The 23,917-nt window shown below is 41.5% G+C and overlaps 9 protein-coding genes across 9 annotated transcripts; 5 read left to right on the top strand and 4 right to left on the bottom strand.

Moving 5' to 3' along the window:
• Window positions 1-247: 247 nt before the first annotated feature.
• Window positions 248-1,388, top strand: P175DRAFT_0516413 (N-terminal L-serine N(alpha)-acetyltransferase NAT4). Its single transcript, XM_040898907.1, has 2 exons — window positions 248-473; window positions 544-1,388. The coding sequence occupies exons 1-2, from the start codon at window positions 401-403 to the stop codon at window positions 1,341-1,343; spliced, it is 873 nt and encodes a 290-aa protein (XP_040752165.1). The 5' UTR covers window positions 248-400; the 3' UTR covers window positions 1,344-1,388.
• P175DRAFT_0437167 (GPI-anchor transamidase subunit GAB1) lies at window positions 1,379-2,876 on the bottom strand (the record flags this gene model as incomplete). The annotated part of the gene is made up of 5 exons (XM_040893841.1): window positions 1,379-1,617; window positions 1,671-2,293; window positions 2,346-2,548; window positions 2,608-2,672; window positions 2,735-2,876. 5 exons carry the CDS (start codon window positions 2,874-2,876, stop codon window positions 1,379-1,381), a joined length of 1,272 nt encoding a protein of 423 aa, XP_040752164.1.
• A 261-nt stretch (window positions 2,877-3,137) lies between these two features.
• On the top strand, window positions 3,138-5,452 carry nop7 (mRNA-binding ribosome synthesis protein NOP7). The gene is made up of 3 exons (XM_040894678.1): window positions 3,138-3,188; window positions 3,245-3,343; window positions 3,428-5,452. The coding sequence occupies exons 1-3, from the start codon at window positions 3,167-3,169 to the stop codon at window positions 5,338-5,340; spliced, it is 2,034 nt and encodes a 677-aa protein (XP_040752163.1). The 5' UTR covers window positions 3,138-3,166; the 3' UTR covers window positions 5,341-5,452.
• Window positions 5,453-6,183: 731 nt separating this feature from the next.
• P175DRAFT_0501406 (uncharacterized protein) lies at window positions 6,184-8,273 on the top strand. Its single transcript, XM_040897163.1, has one exon. The coding sequence runs from the start codon at window positions 6,318-6,320 to the stop codon at window positions 8,199-8,201; it is 1,884 nt and encodes a 627-aa protein (XP_040752162.1). The 5' UTR covers window positions 6,184-6,317; the 3' UTR covers window positions 8,202-8,273.
• A 250-nt stretch (window positions 8,274-8,523) lies between these two features.
• P175DRAFT_0501405 (NAD-dependent succinate-semialdehyde dehydrogenase) lies at window positions 8,524-10,690 on the top strand. Its single transcript, XM_040897162.1, has 4 exons — window positions 8,524-8,844; window positions 8,907-8,994; window positions 9,088-10,357; window positions 10,421-10,690. The coding sequence occupies exons 1-4, from the start codon at window positions 8,722-8,724 to the stop codon at window positions 10,536-10,538; spliced, it is 1,599 nt and encodes a 532-aa protein (XP_040752161.1). The 5' UTR covers window positions 8,524-8,721; the 3' UTR covers window positions 10,539-10,690.
• A 486-nt stretch (window positions 10,691-11,176) lies between these two features.
• On the bottom strand, window positions 11,177-11,730 carry P175DRAFT_0437337 (50S ribosomal protein L36; the record flags this gene model as incomplete). Its single annotated transcript, XM_040893851.1, has 3 exons — window positions 11,177-11,216; window positions 11,303-11,337; window positions 11,458-11,730. The coding sequence occupies 3 exons, from the start codon at window positions 11,728-11,730 to the stop codon at window positions 11,177-11,179; spliced, it is 348 nt and encodes a 115-aa protein (XP_040752160.1).
• A 381-nt stretch (window positions 11,731-12,111) lies between these two features.
• On the bottom strand, window positions 12,112-14,063 carry P175DRAFT_0501400 (threonine dehydratase, biosynthetic). The gene is made up of 3 exons (XM_040897161.1): window positions 13,797-14,063; window positions 13,518-13,734; window positions 12,112-13,452 (listed from the first exon to the last, which is right to left on the bottom strand). Exons 1-3 carry the CDS (start codon window positions 13,983-13,985, stop codon window positions 12,152-12,154), a joined length of 1,707 nt encoding a protein of 568 aa, XP_040752159.1. The 5' UTR covers window positions 13,986-14,063; the 3' UTR covers window positions 12,112-12,151.
• Window positions 14,064-22,058: 7,995 nt separating this feature from the next.
• On the top strand, window positions 22,059-22,953 carry rcf1 (respiratory supercomplex assembly factor RCF1). The gene is made up of 3 exons (XM_040895380.1): window positions 22,059-22,105; window positions 22,177-22,247; window positions 22,334-22,953. The coding sequence occupies exons 1-3, from the start codon at window positions 22,065-22,067 to the stop codon at window positions 22,774-22,776; spliced, it is 555 nt and encodes a 184-aa protein (XP_040752158.1). The 5' UTR covers window positions 22,059-22,064; the 3' UTR covers window positions 22,777-22,953.
• On the bottom strand, window positions 22,796-23,780 carry P175DRAFT_0501397 (LYR motif-containing protein 2). Its single transcript, XM_040897160.1, has 5 exons — window positions 23,572-23,780; window positions 23,457-23,514; window positions 23,311-23,393; window positions 23,230-23,253; window positions 22,796-23,174 (listed from the first exon to the last, which is right to left on the bottom strand). Exons 1-5 carry the CDS (start codon window positions 23,653-23,655, stop codon window positions 23,115-23,117), a joined length of 309 nt encoding a protein of 102 aa, XP_040752157.1. The 5' UTR covers window positions 23,656-23,780; the 3' UTR covers window positions 22,796-23,114.
• Window positions 23,781-23,917: the final 137 nt, after the last annotated feature.

Here is a 23,917-nt window from a genome sequence, read left to right as displayed (position 1 = left end):
ATAGGTATCTAAATGTGCAAGCCATCCTCAATGTAATCATTGCATATAATACCTAGGTAGGATAGTGTGTTCCAAGCAGCAATTTCATAAAGATTCTTCAAACATGTTTGTAAAGTGAGTGAGTGGGACAGTAGAAAGATTTCCTAAAATGGGCTTTCCTAAAATACAGAAATTCCTGTAAGAGAATCGTTAATAATCACGAGCCGAATAGTTACATAACTAACTAACCAACCAAACAAACAACAACTATTCATCCATAATCTATCATCAACCTCTCTCTCCCATCTACAAGAACCTGGAAAAATCATCATTCTCCCCCTCAAGATTGCATCAACTGATTTTTCAAGCCCTTTGAATAGAATTTGTACGTGAATCTACAAATATTCCTCCCTGAAAAAAAATGCCCCCGTTGCGCCGAGTGAATCGAAAGGATCGCGTGGGTAAAAATACTGTGGTGAAAAAGCAACACTCCAGTAAGTACCAGTAGATAAAGTTATTATATTACATTTATCACAGACTTCAAATAGCTAAAATACCGCTCAGTCAACAAACCAACGGGTGTTAGCACTTCTCCAGATAAACCACTTCCTTTGGTGGAACGCACGAACAAACTTTCACTTGAAGAGTTCCTCTCCTTATACGTTCCTTCTTCTGAGCTCAGGTTTCGACGGGGAAATCAAAGATCAAATTCCAGGCCACCTAGTGTAAATACCAGCTACAATTCAACCGGGCAGGAGGAGGAAAAGGAATATACGCTGGAAATCCACACTGCAGGAACCATTCCCGCCGTCGATCTGGAAGAATGCTATAAACTTATCGAGCTAACATCATCGAGTGCATACAAAAGCTCCAGTATTGGATGGTCACCCTCCGAGAAGAAGAAAGAGATGAAGTTGCCTGACATGAAATATATGATTTTGCGACAAGCTTCGGCGCCAGCCTCCCGAGATGCTGTCCAAGGCGATAGTTCGTCTTCGCCTGTGGGGGGATTTCTAGGCTTCCTCGAATTTATGATCACGTACGAGGACGGTAAAGAGGTTGCGTATTGCTATGAAATTCACTTGCTACCCAAGGCCCAGCGACAGAGGCTGGGGGAGGAGTTAATGATGAGATTTGAGCGCGTCGGACAGCGCATTGGTTTGGAGAAGGCCATGCTAACAGTATTCAAATCCAACACGCAGGCAGCGAACTTCTATGGCAGAGTCGGATACGAGGAAGACGAGAACTCCCCACGGCCTCGACGCTTGCGAAACGGGATGGTGAAGGAGGCAGACTACCGAATTATGTCCAAGTCATTGCAGCAACGAGTGCTCCATTGTACCGGTGGGTCGTTGATAAGATAAAATCCATAGAACACACTGAGTACATGAAACTATATTTATACTTGCTTGACATTTTCCCCGCGCTTCTCAGGGTTCTCCTGCTCCCACTCATCTCGGAGTGCGGCAAAAATGGTATCAGCTATTAGGATTGAAAGGCCTAGGCTCCAAACCAAGGTAATTGCATAAAAGAAATTGGCATTCCCAGACCCGGCGTAAATCCACAAGTGATAGAAAGCAGGGCCGAGTAATGTGGCGTAGAGCAGAACGGAAATCGAGAAGAAAGTGTATCGCATCACTGATCCAGTCAGTCAGCGCTCCATTAATCATAAGGGAGTAGCAGAAACTCACATGGGAAGATATGCCGGTAAAGGGGAAGAAGAGCAAAATATAGCGAGGCATCCGAGATGCTTGGGTAAGGCTTGAAGACAGCGAAGATCCCCAGCAACGAGGCGAGAACAAATAGAGGTTGTCGGCGCAATCTGATGCTCAGACTTCCAACGTATGCCGCGAGATGAAGCCAGAACACGCCGAGGAAAAATTCCCGGAAGGAGTCGAAGATCTCAATAAAGAAATACCACCACAGGCCAACATTCGGGGTCAGATCGGGAACAAGTAATTGGAAACCGTATGTCGCAAAAAGGAATTTTGAGAAGTCCCCAATTATCAGAGATGAAATCCCAAGAAGTCCAGCGATACTTAGCAGGAAGACTGCAAAGTGTTGCAACACAAAGAGAGTAACCGTAGGGGCGGAGTTGGTGCGTTGAATCCGTCGATCATAGCATAAGAGGATGAGAGGAATAAACAGGAGAGCCGGGTATATCGACAGATACGACGCAAAGCCCAAAGCGAGCATCGAATTCAGGCTGTGCCCCTGAACAGCGGTAGAAAGAGCGTAGAGAATTCCGGCCGAAGTAAATACCCCAGTTGACCGACCTAGGCAAGTCGCGATTGTAAAAGGATTGAACAAAAACCTAATCCATATCAGCATCATATCCTCCACGACGTGGAAAAGTCGTCAAGTACCATGCCGCGATTACCACTCCATCCCATCTGATCTGTTTTCTTATCGCCGAGTATAATCTCCCCGATACCGCCTGCCCCGAATCTGAAATAGTTACCAAGGCATTTGCATTGAGCAGATCGACTACAGAATACAACAAAGCCGTCGGTAAAGGATATACTTGGGAATTCGGTAAAAGTGAGAAGATCGGAAGTAGAAGCGGTGCCTGGATACAATTGTGTTAGACGGGCCCTGAGAGTAAGGTAGACAAGCTCCATTGCGGACCTGGTGAAAGACGCCTCCATCATAGGGGGAAACCTTGCGATTGTACAGAAAAAGACCCTCCTGAACTGTAGTCTGCGTGTTAAATTCGACTCTGTACCGTTTGGGATGGCCATGAAGGAGCACGCACGTCTTTTGAAGCTGGTAACCGGCGTCGAGACCTCGACCCGGGCCGTCAACAAGTCAGGGAGGGAAGGAAACAAGAGCAAGAGCAATAGTCGCAAGGCGAAGGCACCGCCAAACACCGCGAGCTTCCTCCGGTCAACGGGCATAATAAGTGAGATCAATCGCCCAGGCCAAATAGAGATGCGCAAAGAGGCACGAGTGGCCTCCCCTTGGATGAGGCTTTGGAGACCTGATCTTGCTCCCTTCTCCACCTGGCCACTTTGCGGCCTCACGTGCCAAGCCTCCGCGTCTTCTGAGTGCACGGGCCACCCAAGCTTTTTTTTTTTTTTTTTTCCAGCGGAAAAAAAATATTCCCAAAATTTATTCAGACGATGTGAAATTCTCTCCATCTTCCTCACCCTATTCAACTCTCACCCCCCAATTTCCAGTCACAATCATGGCGAAAATTAAGAAGAAGGGTAGGCGATTATGGCGGCTTTCCAGAAAACGTCTTTTCTAATTTCTTTCTCTCCAGGTACCTCCGGTCAGGCCAAAAACTACATCACCAGAACGCAGGCCGTGCGCAAACTGCAGATTTCTTTGCCAGACTTCCGTCGACTATGCATCTTCAAAGGTTTGTCTTTTCCCATCGGCAAGCTGATAGAGATCAAGATGTGTTCAGGCCCAGGTCAGCAATGCTGATGAAAGAGTTTAACAGGCATCTACCCTCGTGAGCCTCGTAGTAAGAAGAAGGCTTCCAAGACTTCCACCCCCAATACAACGTTCTATTACACCAAGGATATCCAGTACCTCCTACATGAGCCGTTGCTCCGGAAATTCCGCGATCAGAAGGCACTCGCGAAAAAGATTGCCCGATCGCTTGGACGTGGAGAAGTTAGCGATGCATCGCGCCTGGAGAAGAACCACGCCCCGAAACTCACTTTGGACCATGTCATCAAGGAGCGTTACCCTACCTTTATCGACGCCCTGAGAGATCTTGATGATGCATTGTCGCTCCTCTTTCTCTTCGCGAACCTCCCCTCCACCAACCATGTCCCGCCCAAGACTATCGCCCTGTGTCAACGCCTGTGCCACGAATTCCAGCACTATCTAATCACAACCAACTCGCTGCGGAAGTCGTTCCTCTCCGTTAAGGGTATCTACTACCAGGCAACCATTCAAGGGCAAGACATTATGTGGTTGGTTCCTTACCGATTTGTGCAACGGGTTAACGGGGACGTTGATTACCGCATTATGGCTACTTTCGTTGAGTTTTACACGACCCTTCTTGGCTTCGTCAACTTCCGGTTGTATTCCTCAATCGGTCTCAGGTACCCCCCGAAGTTTGACACCCGAAGCGATGAGAACGGAGCGGAGCTGGCTGCCTTCACCTTGGAAGGACGCTCTATCGGAGATGTCCCGACGGCTATTGAGGCAGGCAGCAAGCAATCCGGCAACGCGCTAAACCAGGAGGTTTCTCGAGAGGTTCAAGACAAGGTTGACAAGGTGATCAAGAAAGCCGGCCTGGATCAGGCCGCGGGCGAACAGACCACTGAAACGACCGAGGATTCTACCGATGCGATCGATAAATTCGAGCCTACCGCTCCTGAGGCCGATACCCTCCCCCAGCCTGACTTGAGCGGGGATGAAGCTGGGTCGCTTTTTGCTCCGTTCATATTCTACATTTCTCGAGAAGCCCCCAAAGCTCCTATAGAATTCATCCTTCGTTCCTTCGGTTGTAAACGGATTGGCTGGGATGCTGTTCTTGGGGACGGTGCCTTTACACATAACGAAGCTGATCCGCGCATCACTCATCAGATTGTGGACCGGCCCGCCCTGCCAGAATCTTCACTGCCCGCTATTCCTGCCGCTACCGAGGGAGCTTTCCCAAAAGTCCGGCCCGGAACTCGTATTCCTGGTAGAACATACGTTCAACCGCAGTGGGTCTGGGATTGCATCAACGAAGGCAAACTTCTTCGCGCCGACCTGTACAGCCCGGGTGCCACTTTGCCGCCTCACCTCAGTCCATGGGTGAAGCCTACTAAGGGTGCTTACGATCCACGTGCCAGCTTGGCCGAACAGGAGGAAGAAGGTGAGGCCGAAATTGCCGCCGAGGAAGAAGATAGCGACGAGGAGATGGACGAGGCCGTTGAGGAAAAGCCGTCTTTGGCCAAGGACAGCGAATCAGATGAAGCGGAGGACGATGAGGACGAGTCTGTGGATGGCGGCATGGATGTTGCCGGCACCGACGACGATGACGAAAGCGAGACCGATGGAGAAGAGCAAGAAGACTTTGCAGGCTTTGAGGAAGCCGATGCCGGTTCCGAATCAGAGGATGAAGAGGAAACAGCTCGAACCCAGCATCAGAAGGAACTCGAGGCTGAGGCAGCTGGTCTTCCTTTCTCATCCAGCGGTGCCGCAGATGGAACTACCAAGAAGAAGTCGCAAGCCAAGAAGCTCGCCTCTAAGAAACGCCAGGAAGAAGAGGAGCTGGAGAGACAGAAGATGATGATGAGCCGGAAGAAGCGTAAGCTGCTGGAGAAGATGATGTACTCTAATAAGAAGCAGTCAGAAGAAGCGGCGAAGCTGAGGTCCAAGCGCAGAAAGATTGAAAAAGGTGCTGGGAAATAAATTAGAACAAGAAAAGTTAGCTCTGTTAGTGATGCAATGATATCTGGATGGGATTTGGACACCATCGGCAGTTCGGCGTCTTTGATAGTTTGCAATTGTTTTATATAGACCGTGTAATTTAAACCCACATACCTTCTCTATTCCACTTCTTCACCTGAAGATATTCCTCCAGCTCTCTTGCAGTTTATCTCCCCAATTACTTCTTTCATTTAACCCAGGGAAATATAGAGAGTCTCAGGTATGTATGTACCACTGGGCCGTGTATTCTTCTAGCACTGGAATAGAAAAGATGAAGCGGCCAGACTCTATTTACTCAAGTCTAATCCTTTCTTTAAGGAAGTGAACTAACCAATACTCTGGTATACACACCAATTAACTAGTTAGTTATAGTGCAATGTCGACTCAATGATCAAGACCAGTTAACAAGTGTGCCTGAGGCAAATATAGTCACGTGGTATTTATAGCACAAAATATCCTCAAGTCCCAAACTCTCTTGCCTACCAGGTATCTTCTCCATTTCGTCCTTGTCAGTATTGTCCTTGCAAAATAGCCGTACGAGAGGTCAGAGAGAGTCAAGCAAGTGGCTTCTCTGAATATGATAACACTAGACCGTCAGCTGGGTCCTTGAGAGCTCTCCAAGTACACGGATGAGAGCTCCCGCAGACTTCGCTCTTACTCAGTGCAGTCTGTAATCTTTGGTTGTGCCTTGGTTCTCTTGGAATTTGGAATGGCCCTCTATTTTTGCCTTGTTGAAATAGCGCCGTTCGCCAATAGATATACGACCCCTCGGACGGTACGTCAATCTGGTCTTTGGTCTTGGGCCTGGTGCGCGTTTGCTGACCTCTTCTAGAATACCAATGAACACATCTTCTCGTCAACTGTTCGAACCATCTATATGCTCTTTTTCACTCTTTGACGTTTAACGGTCTTCAAGGATTTTCTACTCTTCGGGGCTACACCCACTCCCAATAGAAAACATGTCCTCTCCAACGGTTGACGGTCCTTCTCGCCGCAGTCTTTCTAGATCAGCTCACCCGCTGGTCTCACAGTTCGGCGGTCCTAGCCCCCAGGACCCCGCTGGTCGTGGGGCACACGATCATTACTCTGACATGTTTCCCAACTTTGGTCAACGCATTGAAGAAGACGAATCTGACAAAGATCCAACGTACATATCAAGTGATGAAGACACCCCTGGATCTTTGAACGGCCATGATGGCTCCAATTACGGTTCACTTACAGAAACCAGACGCGTATCGGCCACTAGCAAAACCCGAGGGTACCCAGAAGACTCGTCCTCCCCTCCCCAGCAACGCCCCAATAGGTTCCACCGTCCCGCAAAGACGTGGCTAAAACTAACAAGAGAAGATCGAAGGATAGTTGGAGAATTAGAGGAGGCCTACGCGGGAGACTTAGCAGCCCAACTATACCACGCCCATATCATTCAGCTCGAGAAAAGGGCAAGCGTGGGAGCCACTGATGAAATCCAGCCAAAGAAGGACAAACCAACCGATGCTGCGTCAGAAGAGTATGAATCCGACGCATCCAGATCTCTTGACAGCATAGAAGAATGGGCCGCGTGGCCAATGCCCGGCGATGAAGTTCCGCGTCCAAACGAACACTTTCGAAGGACAAAAGACGACATGTTCATCTTTAGAATGAACCCAGATCCACACCCGGGTGCAGAACTAGAGGAATCCATTATAACATCCATGCTGAGGACAGCCAAAGAAAATTTTCGATCCAGGAGCTCATCCTCTCCAACCCCTTCCAGCAATGCGGAATATGCCGAATCGGATACTAGCGACGAAACTTCTTACGCAGATGAACAGTCAGCAAGCGACATTGCAAGGATCATCCATAATGACAGAGCTCTTCTGCGCGCAGTTCTGAAAGACAACCCCTCCGTATCTGGATCAAGTACTTCCGGCTCGGATACTGATGATGATTCCAGTACAGAGATACGGCTGAGGAAAAACTCAGAGTATATTACCGTGCCCCAACGTCCAGTCGTCCAAGCGGATGATGATATTTCACGACACCAGTTGCGGCCACTCGCTCGAAATATAATTGCCCAAGTTGAAGAACTTCTCGTGGGAATTCACTATGCACAGGAAGATTCAGACGTGCCAGAAAATAGTTCAAACAGTGAAAATGATTCTGATAGTGAGAGCCTAGCCTCGAGGTCCTCATTGCCTATGGGGATGGGCACATCCAGGTCGAGCCGGGCCAGCTCGGAAGGTGAAGTAGGAACTGATACCGAAAGCTTGTCGTCTTCAATAACCAGAAACACAACGCGGTACCCTGATAGAGACCGCTCTAGGGGAAGGAAGCGCGCACGGCAATCGTCATCATCACCTACTGCCAAGTCGCGCAGTTCCCGGTTCTCCAGTGACCGTACGTCAACTGCCGCAGGCTCACGCTCCGTTTCCGCCGACAGCAATTCGGGTCCGCGTCTTTTTGACTGGAAAGACATGTTAGCCATTGCGTCTCGAGTAGGCTTACCACCCGCTGTCATCATGCGCACTACCCAGAGATGCGTTGCGCTATTCGACGAGGCCGCTACGCCCGAACTTGCCGATGAAAATGTGGCCGAAAGGAAATCGAAATTTCCGGGAAAGAATTCAGACGCAAATGAATGGCCATGCTCTCTTTCCGCTTCAGGAGAAAATGTGCCGCATGCTCAACCGTTATCTAAGCCTGTTGATGACGGGAACATGGCGCATGATTCCATTGCTCTTGCTCGTGGTCGCTTTGTTTGTCCCATAAAAACCTGCGCTCGATCGAAACATGGGTTTTTACGACAGTGGAATCTCAACCAGCACATGAAAACCATGCACCCAGGAAGAGTATCTAAGAACTAGCAATGACAGATAGAGTACTCTGTACCTAGGGTAAATAATGATATCTCGTAATGAAAAGAACTTCTGGTGTACTTCTACTTCTACTCCGTACAACGCCTCGAGTTGGCGCCTGAGGACCCGAGTTCCCTTCCAATCGATCTCGGTGTCCGGGACCAATTATATCTATGATTCGGTCCAGCTCCGGCGACTCTACCCAATAGTGGCTCAGAAAGCTTTGGCCACCGGATGACGTATGGTCACGTGGTGTAACATCTCCCCGCCGCCGAGGTCGACGGCCTCAACCTTCCACGAAACCGAAGATTTGGCCACCAGGTAGCGAGGAATTGGATTGGTGCTTAGGTCCCTTGCTAAGTCTCTCCTTCTCTTGGATAGCGCCGTCCAAGCTCTGCCGTTGGATCCACCAGTCGAGTCAATCTTCTCGGTACGGTTGGAATTCATAAAAAGCAGCAAGCCGAATCAACCATTCGCAGTCTTTCTGATCTTCTTCAGAGCTGACAAGAACGACCTACTCTCAGCAAACATGGAGAGAATCATCCGTCCTGTGTCGAAGCAGTTGTTGCGATCGCGACCGCGATATCCCTTCTCCGTCCCTCCGCCTATCTACCCCAAGCGGCTCTACACAGCCGGCTACACAGTGCCTCCGGTGCGCAACTCTCCGCTCAATTATTCTCTAAAGACTTTAGCTCACGACAGGATATCAAACAGCTGAAAGATAAGTCGCTCTTTATTCAAAAGGCTTACGTCAATGGCGAGTGGGTTGACGCGGAGTCGGGAAAAGCCTTCGAGGTTCGCGGTAAGCATTATTATTGTTTCCGGTGATGGGCGGCAAGGCAAATACGAGGGATTAGTAGGCATGGATTCTAATCTCGATGGGGTACTTTTACAGATCCTGCCACCGGGCAACTCATCGGAACATGCCCCGAATTCAGTGCTAGAGATACCGAGAAAGCCATCCAAGCTGCCACAGAGGCATTTCCCAAATTCCGCACAACCCTCGCCCGGGAGCGAGCTCGGATGTTGCGACGATGGTACCAACTAATGATGGACAATGCCGAGGATTTGGCTACGTTAATCACATGGGAGAATGGAAAGCCGCTCGCCGATGCAAAGGGCGAGGTAAACTATGCCGCGAACTTCTTTGAGTGGTTCAGTGAAGAGGCTCCCCGAGTGTACGGCGATACTATCCCAGCGTCTGTGGCTGAAAACCGAGTAATGACTCTGAAACAACCTGTTGGTGTCTGTGGTTTTATTACCCCTTGGAACTTCCCCGCAGCTATGATCACACGAAAGATTGGCCCTGCTCTCGCTGCAGGTTGTACTGTGGTTACAAAAACTCCAGGAGAGACCCCATTCACTGCCAACGCCTTAGCAGAGCTGGCTCACCGCGCGGGCATCCCCAAGGGCGTGGTCAATTTCGTCACTGCTTTGAATAACACTCCCGAAATTGGCGAGGTCATCACCACGCACCCCGATGTGCGCAAAGTCTCTTTCACCGGCTCCACCAATGTTGGAAGGTTGCTCATGAAGCAAGCTTCATCGACAATTAAGAAGGTATCTTGGGAACTCGGTGGAAACGCTCCGTTCATCGTCTTCGATGATGTCGAGGACCTTGATGCCGCCGTAGCAGGCGCCGTGGCCTCTAAGTTCCGAAGCTCCGGCCAAACCTGTGTCTGTGCCAACCGTATTTTTGTGCAGAAGGGTATCTACGATGAGTTCGTCAAGCGCTTTGTTGCCAAGGTTAAGGATTTCAAGGTTGGTGCCGGTTTTGAGGCAGGTATCACTCACGGCCCCGTGATCCACGACCGCGCCATTGAGAAGGTCGACGAGCATGTTCAGGACGCCGTTTCCAAGGGTGCCAAGCTTATGACCGGCGGCCAAAGACTCTCCTCTCTTGGACCTAATTTCTACGACCTTACCATTCTGGCTGAAATGACCAAGGACATGAAAATTGCCTCAGAAGAGACATTCGGTCCCGTGGCCGGATTGTTCCCCTTCGAGACCGAGAAGGAAGTTGTCGAACTAGCGAACAAGGCAGAGGTTGGTCTGGCCGGGTACTTCTTCAGCGGCAACGTCCAGCGTATCTTCCGTGTCGCTGAGGCTTTGGAGGTTGGTATGGTCGGCGTCAACACCGGTCTCATCAGTGATGTCGCTTCTCCGTCAGTTTACCCTCATCTTGATCCCCATTGTCACACTCCCCAGCGCTAATTTTATCTCATCAGATTCGGTGGCGTCAAGCAAAGTGGATTCGGCCGAGAGGGCAGCAGGTATGGAATTGACGAGTTCCTTGTGATTAAGAGTGTCACCTTTGGCGGAATGGGTGGACCTCTTCAGTCATGAGGTCATCATCCCTAATAATGAAATTAATTTATGTAACTATACACTTTGAAAGACTCTGATGATATGACTATATCACCAAATCCTGACCTCAAGACACCTATTCAATTGTTCCCACGAAGCCTAATGACCATGAATAAATTTCAACGAATCTGGAAAGGAAACGCTGAGGGAGACTCACCAGTTGTCGAGGCTATGAGGAGACGACTGTCGACCTGCCAGGCTCGATGTTCAGAGCCCAGGTTTCTTTCATTCAGTGGCATGTCCCCTAGAGCTCTTTGGCTGGGTCGTAAGGCAACATAGATGTGCAATGGTCACCATATATATGCGCAACCAATTTCAATTCACCTGATGAGTCCGTGGCCCTTAATGGAATCGCTCTCAAAACTCAGGTCAGCTATATACCAAGACAGCCGCTACGATGCGACACAAGGCAGAATCGCATGAATGGAGAGAAAGAAAACATTTCAAAGCTTGGGTCTAATTTACATACAAATAATACAACGTACAACATAAGCGCCGCAACCAACCCGTTGGTCATGTCCCATTTGAACCATAGAAAATGTCCAAGTATGCGAATGTCGAAATAAACCAAGGCTCTCCCCGATTTGCTGATCAGAGGAACAATCACTCTTATGTATCTATTTGCCCTGGCGTTGCTTGTGTTTCGGGTTCTTTGAGCTATAAGCAGTTCTATGATTCAGCCTCAATCACGACTATAACCGCGTATCACGGAGACCCCCCCCCAAAAAAAAGGATGCACTAACCAGATGATATACACTCTGTTCTTTCTCCGGACAGGCTAAAATTTATTCCAGATCAGCTTTTGATTCTCTATCCATGAAACTACTACACCTTGCGGAACAATATTCTCAAGGATATATATCCAAATTGCATTCAATTCACACACGCACACACGCACCTTGCACCCATCACATAGACGCTTCACTGATGACCTTGTCTTCATCCCGCGGATCTGTTCCAGCTGTCTCGCCACGGATCCTACACTACCAACAACGCCGACTTGGGGGTCGGAGCGACTTCCAGATCGCAGAAGACGGAGACCGTTGCTCAGGGTGAATCGTGGGAGTTGCGAGAACGATCGCGAGATGAAGGTACCGGATACGGAGGGACGGGGAAGGAATTGGCGCAGGAGGGCGGTCGAGGAACCGAAAACGGAGCGAAGAGATACCATGGTGGATGGAAAGAGTCCCAGGAATGCCTGGCGAGGAGTAAACAGATGGTTTCCGGCAGCAAGATGGGGTTGTTGCAGAGCCAAACCAGGAGAGTCTTTTTTGGGGGGGAATTCGGCGCGGGACGAAATGATATCCGGAGTTTCTGTATCGCCGACTCCGGAGACACGGAGCTATTTATTGGTGAGGAATACAACGTGGGATGGAACAAAAATCCCCGTTCATAATATTGATGATAATATTGATGATAATATTAATTTGATTACTCTCTATCTATGATTGCATCAAAACATACAAGAAGTGAAGGAGAAAACCCCGCCCTATGTCCAGTCCAAAACGCCAAAGAACTTGCTCTGTCCATTTGGAAATTGCACGGCTCGAAAAAAAAAAAAAAAAAAAAAAACAAGGCTTTTCTATAATTTGTCAACGACGAAGAAAGGTTTTATAGGTCTCGGACTCGGTCTCCTCGTTGAACGGGTACCCAAGGTCCTCCAAGAATGCCTCTAGGTCCTCCTTCTCGGATTCGGGGCACTGGATTCCCGCAAGGACCTTACCCACGTCTCCACCGTAGTTCCGGTAGTGGAAGAGCGAGATGTTCTGATTAGGGCGTAGCGTTCTCAAGAACTTCGCCAGCGCACCAGGTCGCTCCGGGAACTCGAACATAAATAAGCGCTCGTCCTTCACGTCGCTGCGTCCGCCAACCAAAAAGCGAACATGTCGTTTCGCAAGCTCATCATCACTAAGATCTCTAGGAGCCATGCCATCCTTCTCCAACTCAGCCATAGTCTTCGCAAGATCCTCCCGACCAGTCGATGCAGAGAGTGAGATCCCCATGAGGACGTCGGCAGACTGGTCGTCGGCATACCGGTAGTTGAATGCAGTCACTGCGTGAGGGAGAACAACCTCGACCAGCTTTGCAAAGGCGCCGGGCCTTTCAGGGATTTTCACGCTCAGGAGGGCTTCCTTTCGCTCCCCTAGAGCAGCACGCTCCGCAACAAAGCGCAGACGATCAAAGTCCATGTTGGCTCCAGATGTAACTGCAACCAGTTCACGGGTCGTATCGGGGCTAGGATACATCGCAACGTACTTCTTGAGACCCGCAAGAGCCAAAGCCCCCGCAGGCTCAATGACAGACCGTGTATCCTCAAATGCATCCTTAATGGCGGCACAAGTCTCATCGGTGGAAACCTGGATGATTTCGTCCACTACCTCGCGAGCAACGCGGTAGCATTCCGCGCCGACGGACTTGACCGCTGCGCCATCCGCAAAAAGACCGACTTCACTCAGCTGGACGCGAGAGCCCGCACCCAAGGACTGGGCCATCGCGTTTGCATCATGGGTTTCCACCCCAACCACTTTCACATGTGGTGCAATGCGCTTCAGGTAGACACCGATACCGGAGATAAGGCCTCCTCCACCAACCGCACAGAACACGGCCTCCAGCTTTTCCAGATTCGCCTGTCGCAGAATTTCCATTCCAATGGTTCCTTGCCCGGCGATCACATACGGGTCATCAAAAGGAGGGATGCTGGTTAGTCCATGCTGTTTCTCCAGTCGGTAAGCCTCTTCTTTGGCGGCATCGAAATCGTTCCCGTGGAGAACCACGCTACCACCGAGGCGGGCGACGTTCAAGTGTTTGATAGCAGGGGTGCCGGAGGGCATAACGATGGTTGCGGGGATCTTCAATTTGCGCGCAGAATAGGCGACACCTTGGGCGTGATTTCCTGTAGCAACCCATGAGACTCTATCTACCTCATGGAATCGTTGCGGAACATGGGAGAAGTCTCACCTGCGGAGCATGCAATAACACCTTTCCACCGCTGCTCGGGGGTCAAGTGAGCCATTTTGTTATAGGCCCCGCGAAGCTTAAAACTGAACACAGGGAGCAGGTCCTCTCGCTTGAGGAGCACTCGGCATTCCATGCGATTGCTTAGGTTCACAGCATGGTGGAGGGGAGACTCGTGAGTCACGTCGTAGACACGGGAGGTCAGGATCAAACGCAGGTACTGTTCTCATGAGCACCAGATTAGCGATCAAGGTTTAAAGGAAGGCAGATCAAATCTCTCACGTCTGGGTATCCATTTGGCAGAAGAAAGGCATCTGGGATATCCCAAGAAGGCGGGGGGGATTCCAGTTCCTTGCCTTCATCCCACTCCGATGTTGGGGTGGGGGTACCGGAGAACTCGGTCAAGGCCAAGTTGCTCAGCTTGGAGGAAATTGGTGTTGTCGCGCCATTTACAGAGTTTCTGTCGGACATTGTCAGGTCCCTGATTAGACGTGCACCCCGATATAATTTGTAATTCGCACAGACAGAGTCGACGTTGCAAAGAATCACAGAGAAGGATGAACCAAAATATGGCACACAATGTGAATGGTTTCTTTCAGTGGAGACAAGAAATTTCCGGGATCGGCGGCCAAATGTTTATGTCATCAACTTTTCATAACGTAATTCCTAGGTCATCCAGCCACCACAAGTTATCCAGCCACCCACCAAATTCTACCAATCATTGAAAAACTTGAAGCTATCCCTAACTACCAAAATATGTATATTTCTATTAATTCTAATTATTTAGACATGTAGGATATCTAATTCTAGTATAATCTTAAATATTATAATTAGAGCATGTTGGTGGAGCGCGTTTTGAACCTTCTAAAGATAGTATTCTAACTAATGCTGGGTCAATATTTTCACTAGTAGACCTATTATTTTGCCTATTTTATAATAAAATTAGATCTCTTGCTTCCTGTACTAAAATACTTTTATTAGAGATTATCTAGTATTTAGATTGATTTCTTTTTTACTTCTCCTTTATATTTTCCGACTGGAGTTTGTGAATTTCAGCTTCTATTAAAGTTATATTATAAATAGCAACTTTATATCCTTTAACTAACTGGTTAAATACTACTCTAGATATTATCTTAGAAGGCGAAGAAGGACTTTCAGATTAAATTTAAAGAGTTTTCTTAATAGAAGATGCCTTTTTATGTAACTAGTAAATAATATAAGGGGTTATAATAATAAAAGAGCTGGTAGATTCTCTATAACTTCTAGAAGGGGTAAGTATAGATAAGATATTTAATTTAGTAAGAATCCAGTAAGGATCCCATAGTAGTATTCCAGCTATAGTAAAGCTATTTTAAATATTTTAAGGTATAAAGACCTTCTGGTAAGCCTCTAGATAGATCTTTAGGAAGTCTAGTTTATTAATATGATTAGATTCTAGTCAGGTCTTTGCCTCTATTAAGCCCCTATATGCATGTTTTAATAGTCTAAAATAACCAACATCCAATAGTTGTAGAAGATGGGATGAATGGGGTAGTATATAGATAGCAATAATATTATTATTATTGCATATCTTATTAAAAGCAGGTATTAGATAACTTCCATAACTATTTAGAACTAGTAATTAATATTTTCTAACTATATGGCCTATAAAGGATAGGATAAAGACTTTTTAAAGTTATTAAAGACCTATTTCATCTATAGTCTAGCTATTAGTACTAACTTTAATCCTCTAATCTAATAGTAAAAGGTTTTCTTCAAACTATCCTTTAATATGGCGTTTTTGTCAGGGGGCAGAGTCGGATTCAGATATTCATTGACTAGGAGCTAACCAGACAGAACAGCAGAATAGTAGGTGTCAGGTAATAGACAGGACATAGCTCGAAGAGCTACAACAGGATCAAGGATAATATGGCTTAAATACAGGAATAAGGGTGGACAGTCAAGGCAGAATCTAACTAGATAGGTACTATAGCTTCGCGCTGTGATAGTACCCCCCTCCTTAGGGTTGAGCTCTGTTAAGACTAGGAAGGAATCAGCCAGGGTTTCTCAGGGTAATAGAGGTAATAATTATTTACTAGTTAGTAGGCATTCTCTAGATATTTAGCAGGCTCTTTAATTAGCTTGTTATATCTAATTTACTTAATAGTATATTATAGCTTAGGTTTGTTATAGCTTTAATAAACTTATTAGGAATTAAGGACTTCTTTAACTTTTTATTCTTCTAATTCTTCTACTTTAATAGGTAGTAGTAAATCAGGATATTAACTAGGTAAAGGGTTATTAGTAGTAGGGTAGAGTAAAGATATATTAAATATAGAATAGATTCTTATACTTTTAGGTAGTTTAAGTTTATAAGTATACAGGCTAATAATTCTCTTAATATAGTATAGCCTAAAGTTCTTCTAATCTAATTTCTTCTACAGGTAAAGTATTTAGATATTACAGGTATCTAGCTAAACTTCTTGCCCTATAGTATAGTAATATATAGGTTACCTTTAATAATTAGCTTATACTTTATAATAGGCTTAAATAGACAAGATCTTAATATAAATAAACTTATAAATCTTATATATAATATTAGTAAACTTCTTAGTATCTTTTTTAATAAAGTAAATAATAGGATAGCTTAGTTTAAATCTTAATATTAAGTAGAATCTATAATTAGTTATAAATAATAATACTCTTATAAACTTGGAGTAAATAAAATTAATAGTAAACTTAACTATTAATAGCTATTTAGACTAATTATCTTATAGGTATAATATATATACTTATAAGTATTATCCTAAGATAGTATTAATATATTTAATTTAGCTATTAATCTTAGAGTAATAAGTAATAAATAATAGGTTATAAATCTTTAAGCAGGATATTAGATATTTCTAGAAGGTAGTAATAAACTAGACTTTATAATCTAATATAATTATTTTAGGAATATTATAGAGCTTTTAAATATATTTAAGATATAGATTAACTACTCCTTTAATATTAATTATTCTAGTATAGGGGAGGAAGTACTTTATCTTTATTAGATAATTAATTATAACTAGAATAGTATTATAGTTATTACTTAGTAATAAGTATATAATAAAGTCTATATTTATATCTTACCAGGTATATTTAGAAATTAGTAAAGATCTTAATACTCCTTACTTTACTTCTTAAAAAGGAGTAATTTAGTAATAAAGATAATAGTTCTAGATTTATTAGTTAATATACTTATAAATCCCAGGCTAAAAGTATTTATATAATATTAGTTTATATATCTTAGTTCTTCTAGAATATCTAGTAGCAGGATTTTTATAATAAAGTTTTAATATTTTAGCTTTTATTTTATTATAATTAGGCATGTAAAGTTAGTCTTAGTATCTTAGGTATAGACTAATATATTTATAATTAGTTAATATAATATTAGGATATCTTAGTAAACTATTCTTTAAGATATTTAAAATAGACTAGAGCTTCTTATCTTATAAATAAGCTTTATTAAATAGTAATTATAGTATTAGTAGTAAGGAGATTAGTTTATTAGTAGTAGGTTATTTAATAAAGTATACTTAGTATTAATTATTAATATTTAATTTTAAATTAGTAATAATCTTAGGTAGTAGGTTTTTAGATTTTAGGATAGTCTAGCTCTAGTAAAGAAATTATTTATTCCCTTCCTTAAGCAGGTCCTCTAACCTCTTGATTAGTATATTAAGCTTAATACCTAACTTCTTAGAGTAGTAATATATTTAGAAGTTAAATCTTAATAGAAATTTAGACTAGCAGGCTTGTTAATAATTTAATAACTTAGTTAATATAAAATACTCTAGGTTCTAGTAATTTATAATAACCTTTATAAATAATAAAGTCCCTTCTAATTTAGAATACTATTCTTTAAAATAATAAATAATAGTTAATAATTTTTTATTATAAATCTTATAATTATATTTTATTATAGAATATTTTTTAGAGAAAAATATAATAAGGTATAATATATTTTTATTATTATATTAAAATAGTATTTTAGTAAATATATAATTAGAGATATTAGTTTCTAGAATTATATTTTTTAACTAGTTAAAAAATTTTAGTATTAGAGTATTTATAAAAATAGCTTTTAATTATTTAAATATTTCTTAATAAATAAGTATCTAGTTAAAGTTAATATCCTTCTTAATTAGGTTAACTAATAGTCTAATAATTTTTAAAAAATTATAGATAAATTAGTAGTAAAAGTTCCTAAAGTTAATAAAGGCTTAAATATTAGTTAGATAGGTTAGTATTTTTTACTTAATAATTATTTTTACTTTATTAGAGTCTATTTAGAAGCTATCTTTACTTATAATTAGTTCTAGGAACTTTATCTTATATATAAAGAATTTATATTTACTAAATTTAGTATAAAGTCCTATTACTTATAGGTATTCTAATACTTATTAAATATAATAGATATATTTAGTATAGATTTAGCTATAAATTAGAATATTATCTAGATATATAGTATAAAAGATATCTAGATAATTATATAAGGCTTTATTAATAAATCTCTAAAATAATACTAGAGCTCTAGTAAGCCTAAATAATATTATTAAGAATTTAAATAGACCTAATTAAGTTTAAAAGATAGTAAGATATTCTTATCCTTTTTTAATCTATAGATTATTAAAAGTAGAAATAATATTAATTTTTAAGAAATATTTTATCCTTTTTAAGTTATTTAGTATCTTTTTTATTAGTAGTAGCAGGTAATAATCTTTTATAATAATTATATTTAGGGCTTAGTAGTCTATATAAAATTACAGGCCTCCTCTAGGTTTCTTTATAAATAGGATAGGAGACATAGTAGAAGAGGAACTAGGGTAAATAAAATCTTTTCTTAAATTTTTTTTAATTTATTTCTTTAGAATTTTTAGTTTATCTTGGAATATATTATATAGGTTTCTAAAAAATAGGATTTTTTTAGGTAGTAGTTTAATCTTATAATTATTAGATTAGTAGAGTAGCAGGTGCTTGGCCTTCTTTAGTAAGAATATATTATAGAACTTAATAAACTTAGGGGGTAGTTACTCTTGCAGCTTAGATTTAGTAATAATAATAGGGTTTAAAGTGGCTTTAATATTAGTAATAATAGTAGTAAATATCTAGTATCCATGGTAGGTATATATAATACAGGCAGTAACTAAAACTCTAGTAATATCTTAGTTCTTTAGAGATTTAGGGCAGGGGTTAAGGCATTAGAGAGAAATTTTTAGTAATATATTATATAATATTAAAATCTTTATAAGCTTTAAAAGCATATTATAGTGCTTCCTATAATAAGGGCTTTTAAATAAAATAATATAATTAATAAATCTAATCTAGAGATTATAAGTCTTTAACTAAGGTAAGCTAAAAATAATAGAAAAGTATATAAGTTAGGTTATAAGAAAAGTAATATCCTTTTTAATATAATTATAGATTTTTTAAGTTAAATAAATAAAATAAGTAATATTACTAGATTTTACTAGAGTACTATTAAATTCTTTTAGTAGGATAGGATTCTTTAATAATAATATTTTTAGTTAATTATTTATAGCCTAATTATAATCTATAAAATATTTATCCTTAGCTCTAGAATTAATTATAGTAAAGATTAATAGAATCTTATTAAGGGTCTCTAGATTAATAAGTAAAATTATTAATTTAGATTAATAACTTTCTTTCTCTACTATTATTCCAGCTATCGCAGCCTTTAATAGGTAGAGGGAGTACTAGAGGTATCCCTAATCATAACTTAGATTAGGGACACTCTATTTTCTAATTTAGGGGACACAGGGTATTTAGCAGGCAGGGTTCTAGTTAATAAGGAATACAGGTCTAGTTTAGCAGTAAATATAGAGGTATGGCTGGTTGGTCTTTAGTCAGGGTACAGGCAGCTACCTACTAGGTAGTTAGTGCCGCCATAGTGGTAACACAGGCATTAAATTTAATAATTAGGGTAATAAGTAATAGACAGGTCTATTAGATCTTTAGTAGGAGTAGTAGTAATAATAGAATTAACAGGGACTACAGGAATTTAGGTAGCAGGAGTTAGCTTTAAAATAGGTTAAAGAGGCTAGAAATTCTTTATAGATAAGGGTAGGATAGTACTTATATAATAATAGTAGTAATTTTCTAGATTTTATAAGTAATTAATAAAGTTATAATATTATAATAAGGCCTTAAAGTATATTAATATTTTTTAAAGTTCTTAGCTAATAGCCTATTCTAGAATTATAGGTAAGATATCTTTATTTATATTTTCTTCTAATATAAGATATTAGAATTTAGTAAAAAAGATATTAAACTTATAGTAAATTTATTAGAGGTAAAACAAGTTAGTATAAATATTAGCTTTTAGATTTAGATCTCTAAAAACTTTTTCTAGGATTTCTAAAATCTTAGTATAATTACTTAATTTATAGATTCTATCTTAAATATATAATAAGATTTAGGCATATAAAGTTTCTTTAAGATAATTAGTTATATAAGCTATTCTACTATTTAAGGTTAAGAAATAATTAAGGTTTATAGTTATTTTCTAGTAGATTTAAGAAGTAAAGTATCTTAAGTTACTTTATTAGCTATTAAACTTATTAAGATTAGGAAATTATTTAAAAGTTTAAGTAATAGAAATAGATATAGTAAGAGTAGTAGTAATAATAAAGGGAGTAGTAATATTAGTATCTTTTTTAGAAGGAGATAATAATTAAGAAGGCATACTATTCTAAGTAAGTACTTTAAATAGCTCTTATTAGATTTCTTTAGCTTATATCTTCTAGTACTTAATTATATTATTTTTCTATTAAATATAGTCAAGAAGATTAGTAATAGTAGAGTATAAGATAAATAATTTATAGAATTCTTCTATAATAATAGTAAAGAACTAGTATATCTTGGTAATATATTATCTTAATTTATTAAGGGTATTATACAGGAGGGTTTCTATACCTTTAGATAGCATGGGTAGCAAGGCAGGCATAACAGCAGTAATTAACTCCTAATAGAGAGGAGCTATATAATATCAGGAAGTAGAGTTAGATTTAGATATTTATTAACTAGGAGCTAACTAGATAGAACAGTAGAATAGTAGGTATTAGGTAATAAATAGGACATAGCTTAAAGAGCTATAACAGGATCAAGGATAATGTGGCTTAAATACAGGAATAAGGGCGGACAGTCAAGGCAGAATCTAACTAGATAGGTACTACGGCTTCGCGCCGTGACAGTTTTCCTTTAAAAATAATATATAAAGGTAAATTCCAACCTCTTATATTAATATATTTAATAGTAGTAACCTATTCTTAATTACCTGGTTAGATAAGATAAGGTCTTCCAGGCATACTAGATCTAGCAATTACTCTAGTAGTTGCTATTAGACCTATTGCAAAGCTAGTTTTATTAAAATTATAAATATCTTTATTAGTAATACTATATTGTAATCAGGTAGCTTGTAATTAATTAAACTATTAGTTTAATGCCTTTAAATCTTTATATTTAGCTTGTTAGTAATTATATTTTCTTGTAAATTAACTTTTAATTAAATCATGGCGTGCAATAAAATTTGTTGCCTAGTTTTTTCTAATTAGTAGTTAGGTAGTTAAACTACCTGATTAAAGCAAGATATAAGCTATTTCTACTATATATATTGGTCTAGGAGCAACTTCATGCTTATCTCTAGATATAATCTATTCTAATAAAGTATCCTTCTAGATTTTAGATAGCTGGAGATTATGGTTGTAGAGTTCTACTTAATATTAGTGACTATATAGGTAATTAGTTAAGGTAGATCAAGGCACGTTATAAATAATAGCTGTATGATAAATACTTAGAATTTCGCCATTTTTAAAGGCTTGGATAGCAAGCTAGATCCTATCCTCTTGCTCTACCAAGTTTCAAGTTAATTAACATGCTTTTAGTGGCATGGTGATGGTTTGAATAGTAACATGTAATTAAATGCGTGAAAATTTGGTGGGTAGCTGGATGACTTGTGGTGGCTGGATGACCTAGGAATTACGTTAACTACAATCAGTTGATTACTTGATGAAGTACCCATTTCCAGGGCCAGTTTACCACTGAAGATTCTGACAATTGATAAATACATATGATTATTCTGTTTTTGATCTGTTTTTGGGGGGGTTAATAGGGTTCATTGGTGGCTTCTTTCTTGTCGAATATTGTTGACATACAACCCATGTGGTTGTGATGGTATATATATATACGTTTTGTTAGAGATGATGTTAGATAAAGTGTCTATTAAGAATAGTATACAAAATAGTACCCTATCATCTTATAAACGATACATTTATATATATATAAGGTATATATATATATATATAAAAATACTGGAGAGACTGATCTTGTCAATGAAGATATACATATCTTGGCGTTATATAGACTGTATCATACGGTATGTTACGAAAATCGTACGACCACCGGAGAAGGTTGACTCCGACGTCATGAACCACTGAAGAAAAGGCCTTTCAAACTACACACTCCACTTCAGAGATTGTTATCTGAATTATCTTGGTGGCCTCCCAAACAATGAGTGACGAGCCTCTTCCATCCTCCTTCGAGGGTAACCCGTACGTACCGCAATCCTAATCCCAAGCTCCGATGCAAAATGAGGGTCTACTGACAGCCTTCTCAATTCCAGTCAATTTGAGGAAGAAACTCCCCTGCAGAAATTCCGCAGAAGGTTCAAGGAGGAACCATTGATCCCCCTGGGTAAGTGAACCGGCGCGGAAAAAGCGAGTAACAAAGTGGGCAGGTCATCTGGGTAGGATCGTTTCTAACTCGCCTTTGGATTTCAGGATGCGCCGCTACCTGCTATGCCCTTTACCGTGCCTACCGCTCCATGAAGGCCGGGGACTCTGTCGAAATGAATCGCATGTTTCGTGCCCGTATTTACGCCCAAGCCTTTACCCTAGTCGCCGTGGTGGCGGGAGGAATGTACTTCAAAACAGAGCGACAGCAGCGCAAGGAGTTTGAGCAGATAGTGGAGGCGCGGAAGAGTGAGGAGAAGCGGGATGCCTGGCTACGTGAGCTCGAAATCCGTGACAAAGAAGACAAGGAATGGAGAGAACGCCATGCTGCTATTGAGGCGGCAGCCAACGAGGCGGCCGGCAAGAAACCAACTCCTCCACAGGCGCAGGCGCCCGAGCAGGATGCTGCTCGCTCTGCTATTGAACCATCTGAACAAAAGTCGATCGGGGTACTAGATGCCGTGATAGAACTGATCTCAAGGCAGAAGTAAAACCAGGATATTCTTTGGACTGCCAATATATGTATTTTAAATTTTTTTTTTCTTCTCTCCTCTATTGGGTTTGGGTGCATATGATTGTAAATATAGCTTAAATTGTTATACATTTACCATTAATTTGCCTTCGTGCTGGAGTCATGGCTGTTTTAAGATCCTCCCCACCCTGACTGCAACACCATGCTGGCCTCACTAGGTAGCACACAAGAATTCAGAGCTCCTTAAAAGCAAGAATGATCAAAAAGGGCCTCTCAGGTAACCAGTTCAGAGTAACGGAACTATTCTCGATTTTTGTGTTTTTTGGGGGGGGAAGGTTACTGGTGAACTGAATAGTTCTAGCCCGCGGCTTGTTCGTCAATATATCGCTTCATCATCTCAAATTCCGACTTCCCTGTCTGACTAAATCAGAAAAATAGATCACGCCAACGGGATACTTGCGTCGTTTCTTACCGAAAGCAGGTACCGGATATGTTGCTGTGAAACTCGGTCAGCAATGCGAGAGCCGATTTGTATCATATCCGAGAAACTAACCAGATCTGTTACATTTCGATGACGCTCAAACTCATGGCGAGCATAATCCCGTAGCTCATCTCGAGTTGGCGACTTTGGGATTTCTTCCGAGACATTTAGTTGATCGCCTGTCGATAATGGGCTCCAAGGGGACATGGGGTACTAACTGTACAGCGACCTCACAATTTCACGCCAGAAGCTAATAACACGCTGTCTTTGAATGAACTATATGTGGGTTAGCATGCGATGAATTTTGTCTGGATCAAATTCCTACCAACTCACATGGTCGAGACTGATAGTTGGTTTCCTGAGTTTTGATGGCCGGGTGGGTGAGACAGCGGCGAGCAGTCGGACAGAAGAACGCATCTGGCCGGAGTCATACCACAATCAATATATCTAGGTAGCTAATATGATCCAGCGACCATTGAATTACCCCGGCCAGGTACCGGTAATCGTGAGGTTGTAGAATTATCTCGAGATCGATAGATAGTTTTTGCTATGGTTGGTTGATGCCCTTGGATTGAAGGCGGTGGGGTGGTGGTTTGGTCACAGAACGGTCATTTACAGTATTGTCATTACATGTTGTATTGAATTTTTGTCTATGGGAAGTGTACATAGTTTTTCATTC

The sequence above is a fragment of the Aspergillus ochraceoroseus genome, assembly GCF_002846915.1.
Source record: "Aspergillus ochraceoroseus IBT 24754 chromosome Unknown P175scaffold_4, whole genome shotgun sequence".
Lineage (NCBI taxonomy): Eukaryota > Fungi > Ascomycota > Eurotiomycetes > Eurotiales > Aspergillaceae > Aspergillus > Aspergillus ochraceoroseus.
Note: the sequence above shows the minus strand (reverse complement) of the source record. Positions and strands in the feature narration are given on the sequence as shown.

Bases quoted from the DNA above. Each gene is read 5' to 3' on its own strand.
- nop7 (XM_040894678.1), top strand. From the start codon at position 3,167: ATGGCGAAAATTAAGAAGAAGG. The intron at 3,189-3,244 runs GTAGGCGATTAT...CTTTCTCTCCAG, and splicing joins GGCGAAAATTAAGAAGAAGG to GTACCTCCGGTCAGGCCAAA. The intron at 3,344-3,427 runs GTTTGTCTTTTC...AGAGTTTAACAG, and splicing joins TCGACTATGCATCTTCAAAG to GCATCTACCCTCGTGAGCCT.
- P175DRAFT_0516413 (XM_040898907.1), top strand. From the start codon at position 401: ATGCCCCCGTTGCGCCGAGTGAATCGAAAGGATCGCGTGGGTAAAAAT. The intron at 474-543 runs GTAAGTACCAGT...AATACCGCTCAG, and splicing joins GGTGAAAAAGCAACACTCCA to TCAACAAACCAACGGGTGTT.
- P175DRAFT_0501400 (XM_040897161.1), bottom strand. From the start codon at position 13,985: ATGTCCGACAGAAACTCTGTAAATGGCGCGACAACACCAATTTCCTCC. The intron at 13,735-13,796 runs GTGAGAGATTTG...TCATGAGAACAG, and splicing joins TGCCAAATGGATACCCAGAC to TACCTGCGTTTGATCCTGAC. The intron at 13,453-13,517 runs GTGAGACTTCTC...GGGTTGCTACAG, and splicing joins TGTTATTGCATGCTCCGCAG to GAAATCACGCCCAAGGTGTC.
- P175DRAFT_0501397 (XM_040897160.1), bottom strand. From the start codon at position 23,655: ATGCGTTCTTCTGTCCGACTGCTCGCCGCTGTCTCACCCACCCGGCCA. The intron at 23,254-23,310 runs GTTAGTTTCTCG...CGAGTTTCACAG, and splicing joins ATCGAAATGTAACAGATCTG to CAACATATCCGGTACCTGCT. The intron at 23,175-23,229 runs GTAAGAAACGAC...TGATTTAGTCAG, and splicing joins ATATCCGGTACCTGCTTTCG to ACAGGGAAGTCGGAATTTGA.
- rcf1 (XM_040895380.1), top strand. From the start codon at position 22,065: ATGAGTGACGAGCCTCTTCCATCCTCCTTCGAGGGTAACCC. The intron at 22,106-22,176 runs GTACGTACCGCA...TCTCAATTCCAG, and splicing joins TCCTCCTTCGAGGGTAACCC to TCAATTTGAGGAAGAAACTC. The intron at 22,248-22,333 runs GTAAGTGAACCG...TTTGGATTTCAG, and splicing joins GGAACCATTGATCCCCCTGG to GATGCGCCGCTACCTGCTAT.
- P175DRAFT_0501405 (XM_040897162.1), top strand. From the start codon at position 8,722: ATGGAGAGAATCATCCGTCCTGTGTCGAAGCAGTTGTTGCGATCGCGA. The intron at 8,845-8,906 runs GTGCGCAACTCT...GATATCAAACAG, and splicing joins CCGGCTACACAGTGCCTCCG to CTGAAAGATAAGTCGCTCTT. The intron at 8,995-9,087 runs GTAAGCATTATT...GTACTTTTACAG, and splicing joins AAAAGCCTTCGAGGTTCGCG to ATCCTGCCACCGGGCAACTC.
- P175DRAFT_0501406 (XM_040897163.1), top strand. From the start codon at position 6,318: ATGTCCTCTCCAACGGTTGACGGTCCTTCTCGCCGCAGTCTTTCTAGA.